Raw genomic sequence first — 12,296 nt, 5'->3', positions numbered from 1 at the left:
TCCTATTAGCCCTGATTCCACAATGTAGTTTTGCATAACAGATTTATTCATGCATCTTTCCAAAAACTGAAATTAGGTATTGTTGTTACTGGACTGGTTAATGAAGTCTGAAAATCTTGTTATATCTTGAGGACATTACAATGTTTTTTGTTAGTTTGTTAGTGTGTTTTTTTGTTAGTTTTTTTAGAATTCAAAAACTACATCTCCAATTAATCTTTGATATTGTCATGCTGTCAAATATCTCATGGGAGCTGCAGTAAAAAAAAAACCCCAAAAAAACACATTGCTTTTCATGCAATATACTATAAAAAAATAGACTGTGGAAGTGTGGTAAGACTTTGGCAAAGGCTAATATCTGTTTCATCTGTAACTACAGAATGTGTGTGACTGTCTGAATGCAACAATTGTTTTCCTTATTGTATTCATTGGAGTTCCTGAGTTTTAATGCTTTTTTATGTTTACCTGAAATAACCTCTGCTTTATAAAGTACATAAAATTATTTTACATCATACTGTAATTGGTATTTACTGAAGGTTATGCTTTGCTTAAAAAAATAGCTAAATAACACTAACTAGTGTAGCACATTATAAATAGCCTAAACATTACTCTAATTAGCATTTACACTGTTAATCTTAATAACTAGATAACACTACGTAAAGCACAAGTTTCTTTTAACTCACAGCTGGGTTAAAATTGATAACTTGTTAAACCTGTTAGCCATCATAACACTGTTTCTAACCATGTGATCTTTCAGCTTGCAGACTTTAACCTTTAATCTGTCTCTCCAAATTCTTTGAAGGACACTATGATAATGAACGACTGGCTATTGCTAGACAAAGAATCCCATACAGACTTGGTCGGGTAGTTGACGAGTGGCTACTCGATAAAGGTAAAAATTAATTAATTAATTAACTGATCCTTGAAATAGCTACTAAATACCCTTTCCCCATGAGAGGTGCAGTGCCAGAAGACAAGGGTGACAAGGATCAAGTTAGCCAGATGTATACCTACATTTTAATTGGAACTTCTATTCGCTATGAATTTTGATGACCACAAATATAGCTTCAAGTGGAATTCAAAATGTCAAAGTGTCAGAGCAAAGGGGTATAACATACTTGCCATTTATTCTTTGTCATCCTTACACCTTGTGGAAAAGCTGCACCTTAACAAAGATTTTAAACCGATTAACTAAAAACACATAACCCTTGTCTAACCCTCTATCGCCCCTCGTAACCACTGTGTTTAATTACATACTGTGTGTAATTATTCTATTTAAAAATTATTAAAATGCTGTGTAACATTTACATAAACACCAGTGAAACTAACATGTGCCATAAGAGGACCAGGTCTCGTTCTTCCTAAACTGAAACTTTTAAACCATAACACCTGGATGTCATCGCACCAAATGAATTAAACCCTTTTTCCTTTTCTTGTTCCCTGCATCCTTGTATTGCCTTACCTTCTACTACAACAACCACGTCAGACTCCCAGGCTGAAGTTTTCTGCTGCGACAAAACAGCCCTGACAGGCTGTTTAAGTAGATCACTGTTTGCATCCATTAAGTTTGCTAATAAATATTCTCCAGAGATGGGCCCATTACTGCAGTCCTCCTCCTCTGATGTAACACTGCTTATCAGTTACACTGCTGACAATGGCGCTGTTAGATATCATTGCGCCTTTAAGGAGGTGAAACAATAGGACTAGAGGGAACCCAGAGCAGAGCATGTTTTAATGGCCTAATGGCTGATGCAGTCATTGGAGGGAGGGGTGTTTAGCTTCTATTGTCATTTAGCTTTACACAGTCTGACGTGTAGTTATACTGCCACTCTAATAATTCGCCCATCTCTGTAAAAAAGAAGTCATAAGATGCACATCTTTGCACCATCTATTCTGGAGTTAAGAAATAAATAAATATCCTGGAAAAACATCTGTCCTTTTTTCCCTACAGGCTGTTTGCTAACTGTATGATTCAAAATGACTATATCTGTCACAGCAAAACATTTAAATAGGCACCTAAATAGACTTTAAGCCTCCTGATGATTGTAACCTGCATGTGTAAAGTCTAAATTATAAACTTGCTGCTAATTAACATTTCCCTTTTAAAGTCAATATCTAAATCAAGTTTTAAATGAATTACTAACTATTAATGTTATAATCACTAAAGCCCGCCTGGTTCAAATGATGATCCTGTGCAAACTCTCCCATATGACTTCTCTATATCTGCTCTATCATTCTTTCCCTTTTTTCCACCTTTTTCTTTCTCTATGTCTCTGTCTAACTTTAGGGAGACAGTTGACCATCTTTAATAGCCAGGCAGCCATTAAAATTGGCGGTCACGACAAAGGTCGGCCCTTCCAGGGTCAAATTTCAGGGCTCTATTACAACGGTCTCCAGGTGCTCAAACTGGCAGCAGAAAATGATCCCAGTGTACAGGTGGAGGGGAACCTGCGTCTGGTCGGGGACTCGCTCTCCGTGCTGCCCACCGACACCACCTCGGCCACCCCACTGGCAGTATCCGATATGTCTACCACAATCATGGAAACCACCACTACTATGGCTACCACCACCACCCGCAGGCAGCGGTCACCCAGCTTGAGGGAGAGCATCTCAAAGGTCAGAGATTATAGTACAGAACCAAAATTGAATTCCGTGTTCAATTTCTTTTCGTGTAAATTGTCAAAACAATTTCAACCCTGGGACTGACCAGAAAAGAGGACTAAAAGTAATATGGTTTTCTCTTGCATTAAGCTTTCTGTACAGGTGTGAAATAACACACCTGGATCCTCCATGCTCATTCTATCCCAATGTCATTTTTCACATTCTGCTCATAGGTTATAGTTGATATGCATGTCAACATGCGGTACGCCGTCGTACTGTGTCATCCGGTGTAAATAAAAAAACACAATGACATACCCAACTGACAGCCAGACAATACATCTGATTCCTTAGTTCTACACATGCAATGGCCTTGGCACTTAACTTTGGAAAATCAAGCCGTAGTTCGTTTGATAAATTTTAAAACTTTTTATTCAAAGTAAAATACCAAAAATCCTCAAATTGGCCTGTTTTTCTGATTTTTAAGGTAATTCAGATATGAAGAGCTGAGTGTCAGAGAAAGATGAACTGTGTGTATTGTGCAGGGGTTGACTTGAACATGAACACTCTGCAGAAGGAAAGTTATTCTGATTATTTTATTGTCATTTAATTGGTTATCAAGACAGAAGTTGCTGTTAAACCGTGGAATAAAAATAAACCGCATAAGAGTCTCAAGCAGTAATTAACGCTGTGGATATCCAACAAACGTCTGTATGACACACTGACTGTGTATTTTTCTAAATGCAGCAGCGATCATCACTGGAGACTGGAAGGATTCCAATACAATGGAATCAAATTTCCCTTATTGTCAAATGCATTATGCAATTTAAAATATCAAATGCAATAATAATTAGAATAAATTATTATTGCATATGCTACATAAAGCCATTAAATAATAATAAATGCGTTCATGTCATCTTACAACTGATATATCTATACACCATTCAGCCACAACGTTAAAACCGGTAACTGGTTTTAATGTGTATTTTGAACTAGTACAGCTATGTATACACAGCTATGTTTTTTATTGAAGAACAGATTTTTATGCATGAAGCAGTCACAATAATGCATCCAGACTGGTGAGCTTTACCAACCACCATTTCAAATGAGTTAATTTTAATCCACATGCAGCAGATCTGCCAAATTGGAAGGATTTCAGCTGTACTGAGGTCCTGAGGTTTCAAAGAAAACCCCTGCCTTTCCTAATAAAAATACAGAGTGCATTTTTCATTTTTCCTCTTGTCCAGTGAAATTGCCTTCTCTGTATTTTCAATTTAACCAAGTAATCCATTAGTGGACCATCTATTCCCCGCTCTGCTCAGGTATTCTGAGTCACTGTGCACCCTAAAATCCAATTTAGACATATTGAAGCCCTGATGTAGCATGTCAAAATTGGTCTTTGCAAATTTAATATACAAGAATTGGACAAAAAGCAAATGACATAGAATTAAATGAAAACATGTACGACATTTAGCCTACTGAGAACTTACTCTCCGTCAGTAGTGCTCTTACTTTATTTGTAGGACATGAAGTCAGCCACAGGGGTAAAGGATAAAAAGAAAACTGCATATAGGCACATTTTGGATTTGTAGTCTCACTAGTGTTGCTCCAAGCTAAAACACTGAAGTGATACAGCGCTGCAGCTTTTCATCATACGGTACACAGACAGTCAGTGAGCAAAAATGCTCATAAAAAAAGTGAGAATAAATCTAGATGATGGGAATGTGCAGTAAATTTGTGTCAAAGCAACACATTTTCTCTATTTTCCTTTCAGCCGCAGAACTCTGATGATATTTTGGTGGCATCCGCCGAGTGTCCAAGTGATGATGAGGACCTGGAGGAGTGTGAACCAGGAACAGGTGGGTTAGCCGTGACAAAGACGGTGGGAGTAGAGCTCTTATCCTTTTACAACTAATGTTACTTTTATCCAAGATTGTAGATAAAATACACTGACTTCAGACAGACATCGTTTTAAAATTCTCAATTCTCCCTTTCCAGTTCTATGTTTCTACAGCTATCTTACAGTCATTTATTCAGGGGCTCTGTCAAACATCTGTCCTCATTTGAATAGTTGTTACAGACTCAACTTGCGTCAATACAACTTGTATATGAGCTTCTGAGTCATGTCTGTAATTCACTAAATTGGGTGGGAGGAAATCTTAATGAAGTGTGCTGCAGTCATTAAGAGTGGATGACAGTAGATGGAAGATCAGGCTTGAGACAGAAATAAGCTGTGGAACTTTAGAAGGAGTCTGCCCTTATTATGGGTGCCTCAATTATTAATATGACACAAACTCACACACACACACACTCACACACACACACACAGACACAAACTCACACACACACACACAGACACAAACTCTCACACACACACACACAGACACAAACTCACACACACACACACACAGACACAAACTCTCACACACACACACACAGACACAAACTCACACACACACACACAGACACAAACTCACACACACACACACAGACACAAACTCTCACACACACACACACAGACACAAACTCACACACACACACACAGACACAAACTCACACACACACACACTCACACACACACACACACACACAGACACAAACTCTCACACACACACACACAGACACAAACTCTCACACACACACACACAGACACAAACTCTCACACACACACACACTCACACACACACACACTCACACACACACACACACACAGACACAAACTCTCACACACACACACACAGACACAAACTCTCACACACACACACACAGACACAAACTCTCACACACACACACACAGACACAAACTCTCACACACACACACACACACAGACACAAACTCTCACACACACACACACAGACACAAACTCTCACACACACACACACAGACACAAACTCTCACACACACACACACTCACACACACACACACAGACACAAACTCTCACACACACACACACACAGACACAAACTCTCACACACACACACACAGACACAAACTCTCACACACACACACACACACACAGACACAAACTCTCACACACACACACACAGACACAAACTCTCACACACACACACACTCACACACACACACACTCACACACACACACACAGACACAAACTCTCACACACACACACACAGACACAAACTCTCACACACACACACACAGACACAAACTCTCACACACACACACACAGACACAAACTCACACACACACACACAGACACAAACTCTCACACACACACACACAGACACAAACTCTCACACACACACACACAGACACAAACTCTCACACACACACACACAGACACAAACTCACACACACACACACTCACACACACACACACAGACACAAACTCTCACACACACACACACACAGACACAAACTCTCACACACACACACACAGACACAAACTCTCACACACACACACACACAGACACAAACTCTCACACACACACACACCACACACACACACACAGACACAAACTCTCACACACACACACACACACAGACACAAACTCTCACACACACACACACAGACACAAACTCTCACACACACACACACACACAGACACAAACTCTCACACACACACACACACACACAGACACAAACTCACACACACACACACACACAGACACAAACTCTCACACACACACACACACTCACACACACACACACTCACACACACACACACACACAGACACAAACTCTCACACACACACACACAGACACAAACTCTCACACACACACACACAGACACAAACTCTCACACACACACACACACACAGACACAAACTCTCACACACACACACACAGACACAAACTCTCACACACACACACACAGACACAAACTCTCACACACACACACACAGACACAAACTCTCACAGACCCACACACACACACACACACACACACACACAGACACACACACACACAGACACAAACTCTCACACACACACACACACACACTCACACACACACACACACACACACACACACACACACACACACACACACACACACACACACACACACAGATTCATCCCACAGAAGAATCACAATGAGAATCAACTGCATACATCATTCAAGAACAACGTCATGTTGGTTTTAATTTGTTTTTCGCTCATGTGCCAAATGTTCATGTTAATAACCTCATATTAAAGAAATCAGCATAATATGTGCAATCACTATAAAATAATATCACTGATAAGCCAGCTAATATTAGTTTAATACCTCAGTAATATTCTACATAATTTGTAGCAATTTGTGGCTATACTTTAATGATCACAACTGTTCAGCCAGAATTTAAGTTTTTATGCCGTTCTAATTTACGATCCCCTACCTTTTCTGTTTCTTTTCTAGGAGGTGAATTAGTGTTGCCTATTATAACAGTGGATTCCCTTGAGCCCCCATCCATCGCCACCCGTTACCCCGTCATCCCTCCTCCCCCAACCCTCCTATCCCCACTTGAAACCACCAAAGAGTCCCTGATACTCCCTCCTCACCCCTCCTGCCCCCCGGACCAGGAGGACTGTGGTGACCCTGTGGAGGTCTCGGCCCATGGCTCTGGGGAGATAACGGAATCAGATGACGAGGACTTTTACAATAATAATTCCCCCATGGTCACTGACAGGACAGTCCTTCCTCCACCTCCCGCCGCTGGTGAGGGTGGAGTCCAGAAACCCCGCCCCCTCCCACCTTATGTTCCCACCACCAACCCTGACCAGCTCCACATCCCCGCAGGCAAAATGAACACCCGTGACCAGGTTCTTCTGCCCCCTGCTCCTCCATCCTCCCGAAACACACCAGGACTAACTTACCCCCCCAATTTTCCCCATGTGCCCACAGCCAACCCCACAGCCTCTGATGAAAAGAGCCAACCTGGTGCCGTGGAGGTGATCAGGGAGTCCAGTAGCACCACGGGGATGGTGGTTGGCATTGTGGCTGCTGCTGCTCTCTGCATTCTTATCCTCCTCTATGCCATGTACAAGTACCGCAACCGGGACGAGGGCTCCTACCAAACTGACCAGAGCCACAATTTTGCCAACAATTCCACTGTGGAGGGCAACGGAGCAGTGGTCAAAGACAAAAACACAGCAACGGCCTCTGTGGCCAAGGCAATCACAAAGGGCAAAAAGAACAAAGACAAAGAATACTACGTCTGAGAACACAGAAGGAGACGAGGCAAGTTTGGACTGAGACAAGAGGATGAGAGAGAATGCTTCCGTTTCGCTCCCCTATTTTGTCAGGTCGACCATCAGTGAAATTTCACCGGCCACCAAAAACAATTGCACAAAGCAACTGTATCTTGCTTTTAACAGGTACATTTTTCTCAAAAGTCAAGGTTGTCCAGCTCCTATTAGTGATGAAATCTTCATCTGCGACACAAGATTTGACTCATCCTGTGTGACAACGTGCGCTCAGTCTGCATTCACCGATTCTTCGTTAGTGTATCATTTTTTATGTTTTTAACAAGCTGGAAGAAGCATATCCACTTTGGCTTTGTATATAGCATGGATATGGTACAGTGAAGAGAGTGCTGAGAACATCCAGACAGAATTGCCTAAATGTTTTCTTTGTACTTCTTTGTAATGCTCTATCTCAAGTCTCAATGTCCCTGTTGTGATATATGAGGCAGAACAGGCCAGTTATTGAATTTTTATGGTAGATGAGGAGAGAGCACCCCAGTAATTATGACTACAGTCAAAATGAAAGCCTTTATTTGGATAAGACATCATCTCTGCAGCCTTCATGTTATGTTATGTGGTTTTAAAACTCCCCGGTGCCCTGCCTCTGTTCACAAGCAATGGTATTATGTTGCCGGATGCAGTATCATAAATGAAGCATGATGTTTAGCTCTCTGGTGAAAAATACACCAAATTTAAAGGGATTATTAAATCACTCAACATTCTCCTGCCAGTGAACCTTATAGTGTGATGGATCAAAAATATCATTTATGTGAGATATCACAGTCAGTGTGCCATGTCATTCCAAGTAGGGATAATTGTGAACAAGTCAGTCTACACCAGTGAAGGTGTTTCTCTGTAAACATTGCTTGTATGTAAATATAGAGGTTAGCAGATTGAAAAAGCATTGTGTACGCAGGGGAACGGGTATGAAGAAGAATAAACGTCCAAGATGCCCCCCCCCCGACAGCTTTCACAACAACATCAAAACTGCTGCAGCCCAAACATCAGAGGAATTTTCGGGAACACAGAATCACATTGGAGCAAGTTTTTCTGATTGCTTCTTGGAAAAGGAGAACCAACCCACCGCACCAGAGGCTGGCTCACTCTTGATCTTTTCTTTCCTCAAAACTGTCCTGGGATAATTCAAAAGCACACAGAAAATGTAAACAGATCTTTGAGACATTGATATTCCTTGTAAAGCAGCCAAACATGTATTGTTTTTTTTTCTATCAGTTACTAAAAGACTATTCTATGAGATGAATAATTGAAGGTTTGTGAACTGTATTGATATTTCTCTGATATTTCGATGTATCTTGTTACCACTCCTCTTAACACATTACATTTTAGATTGCCTTTTACTTAAATCCAGGGGGAGAGCACACTTTCCTCTGATAGCTGCAAATATCTTTTGTTTTTGCATTATTTACAGTTCAGATTATGCAGAGAAAACACAAGGATGGAACAAACAAATGTTTTGTTTTGTTGCATTGTGCAATTTATATGTGCTGAATCTGTTACTCAATGGATCTGATAATATAAAGCCATTTTCTCTGTTGAGTTACGTCTACATTTACTTATTCATGCTGTGATTTCCTGTTATTTTTTATGAAAGTGCCATTCAACATGAGCTGCTCAGCACTCAGATAATATTCCATTCCTCACTCATTGCTATTGTATAGTGTTCATGTGAAATGGATCTTAATATGTGTACAGAACGTGGATAAAGATGAAAATACACTTGATTATATACTTTGTACACACCTGTGTTGTGTGTTGCTTTTTGTAGATTCACAAAGAAAATGCATGTTATTTTCCTTTTATTATTGGATACGGACATTGTAGACATATACTGGAGTTTCTATATCAGGCAAATTCAGAGTAAACTAAGAGTGATATGAATTAGGATTTCAGGTGACAGTTTTGGTATAAATCAGGGTATGTCATGTGAACACAACTGACCCCCTCCCAGCCACAAGTTTTCAAATATTAATGGAATGTACTGATTGCATTAATCTATCTACTGCTGATTTAGCTTTGGGAGTTGTGAATCTTTTGGGATCAAAGAAACACAATGGATTCACAATTATGTAATTTTACAAAAGTCAAAAGATAAGTTAACATGTCTAACATGAAGAAACAGCAATTCATACAAATTGCAGGTCATGGTATGTGTCTTACACTTGAGTTTCATCATCATCTACTCTCTCTTACTCTCTCTCTCCCTTATGGGCATTGCATATTTCTGGTGTATTAGTAATGCCTGGATATCCATTATTTATCACAAAATGAAATGTTTAAGTTTTTTTCTACACTTTACACTACCACTGCTGTGTAGTTCAGGTATCCATCAAAGTATAACTCCTAGATTTCAGTGACGCTGATTTGTACACATGAAGCTTAAATAAAACAAAAATATTACACCAGCTGAACTCCTGTTAGGGTCACTAGTGACTCACAACACAGTGTTATAGGTCATAACCTCAGTTGAGTAACTTGGCCTGGTCTTGGAAACTGCAGATTTTTAACAGAAAGCCTGCATTACAAACTTGTGGTATGGTTTGAAAGTTGTGAGTGCCAACCAGTTAGGGAGTGTCACTATCACATTGCTTTATAGGAAGTGAAGGAGCCAATGTTTTGGGAGCTTGACCCATGTTAGGGGACTAAAAGTCAAGATATCACAGCCTCTGCTCCAGTGATTTTCTTTTCCATCTGTCTCTTGCAACTCCCTCAAATTTACTGAAGTGCAATACTACATGGATGGAATACGCCTTAATATGCAGAGCAAGTCTGTATATAAGCATACCGGCTATGAGCCACCGCCGTAACATGCCATACCAATAAAGATGCTGACAGTATTTTATAACTTCACTCTAGCAGATAATGTGTTTTTTCATAAGCGCTTGTTGCCCAAAATATGTTATATCATTAACATATGTATTCTGTGCTAAATGCACAGTGTCTAATTATCCAAAAGTGTTGACTTCCTTTTTTTAGTCCTGTCCTCCAGATTGCTTTGTCTCCTGACTTGATGATTACTTCTGGTAAAAATAAAGTATTCTCCACATCTTCAACCATCCCTCGAATAAAGGAATAATAATCTGCTCCATGATTGTCTGCAGTATCAGGGTTTGTGTTGTTTGACTACCCCCTGCTGAGAACATAAGGAACTGTAGGATGGAGTGAAAGGTTTGGTCCACATCCTTGAACACCAGAGTCATGTGATGTAAAGGCTACAGTTGCGCTCAACTAAAACAGCCATCGATTTTTTTCTATGAGAGCAGTTGAGGTTTATCACAAAGGACAAGAATTTAGAGAGACTGTATTTCAATCCAGCGGGGTCACTTGTCCTTTTACCCTGTTTGCGCTGAGACTGGTGGGAAATATAATCCTGCAGGCTAAGTGAGGTGTGTTGTCAGTACAGGTCTAGTGTAGGTGAGCTCTGATCTGTGCTGGCATTAGGTATCAGGGAGGGTGGCTACAGAATACGATAAAAAAGTGCTGAGCATTGCTAAAATGTCAGAAGCCTAATTCAACAGAACAGCTATGACAAGAGAAACTCAGATGACAACCACTATGCCATATCCACTCTGACACTCCCCTGTTGCTCTAACATCCAAGCCAGGTTTTCTTCATACAGTAAATACTGGCCCTATAGATTACCCTTATTTGCACATGTATGTATTGATAAACACTGCTATTTGTAAAATATACTTTAGGTCCAAGGTTGTTAGAAATTAAAATGCATTGTTACATCTAAGCTAAAATTTTGTGTATAAATTTGTCGCTTATGTCAAAGCTTCTAAAGTTTGCTTTAAATTTAAATAATTTTTATATTTCCTGAATATTTGGTAACCACCTCCTAGAATTGTGACACCCATACTCCAGGTTTACATACAGGTATTTGCTGACTAATTCATTTGAACAGCATCTTTTCAATATGTTTCATAGCTTCTCCTCAGACCTTGACTCATGACCTCTACCTCAGGCTGCCTCTTTAGGCCAAGGATAGCACGGTCAGGTTCCCACAACCATGATGTTAGCTCATGTACTGCTTTCCTTCACTGTCATACGTCTCTGTAGAATGAAGTACCTTAGCCAATTACAGGAGAAATGGTAGCATATCTTTTTTCTAATATATACAGCAGTCTGGAGAGGTTAAACAGACATTTTAAATCTCTGTCTCTGGTTTACAGCTGCTAAAGCTCAGTGACATATTTGGACTTGCTTACACAGAACATGGCATGTTTTGTATATGCCCTCAAAAGTTTTCTTTTCCTGTCTTCTATAGTCAAAGCTCAGAGAAGATGGGGTCTAAATGGTCAAGGTGTTCTTAGGCATTGATCTAGCTCATGGTGGTACATTAGCCTCTCCAAGGAACAGAAAAGCAGCAAAGCAATCATTAAAAAGCAACAAAAAAGGAAAAAAATAAGACAGTTATTCAACAGTGGAAAAGGATGGACACACCAGAGAATTATGTAAAAGGGTTACAATTTTTTAATCAGACTTCAACCTT

At 40.1% G+C, this 12,296-nt stretch overlaps 1 protein-coding gene across 4 annotated transcripts in view; it reads left to right on the top strand.

Moving 5' to 3' along the window:
- Positions 1-9,498, top strand: part of nrxn2a (neurexin 2a) — a 118,776-nt gene extending 109,278 nt beyond the window's left edge. For all 4 annotated transcript variants that reach the window (XM_040150680.1, XM_040150677.1, XM_040150679.1 and 1 more), the window contains 4 exons: positions 800-889; positions 2,285-2,613; positions 4,370-4,454; positions 6,957-9,498. In XM_040150680.1, coding sequence (XP_040006614.1) covers positions 800-889; positions 2,285-2,613; positions 4,370-4,454; positions 6,957-7,759 — 1,307 coding nt within the window. In that variant the 3' untranslated portion in view covers positions 7,760-9,498. The remainder of the gene's footprint in view (positions 1-799; positions 890-2,284; positions 2,614-4,369; positions 4,455-6,956) is intronic.
- The last annotated feature ends 2,798 nt before the right edge of the window (positions 9,499-12,296 follow it).

Source organism: Xiphias gladius, chromosome 17, assembly GCF_016859285.1.
Source record: "Xiphias gladius isolate SHS-SW01 ecotype Sanya breed wild chromosome 17, ASM1685928v1, whole genome shotgun sequence".
Classification (NCBI taxonomy): Eukaryota; Metazoa; Chordata; class Actinopteri; order Istiophoriformes; family Xiphiidae; genus Xiphias; species Xiphias gladius.
This window is presented reverse-complemented; position numbering and strand designations above follow the sequence as displayed.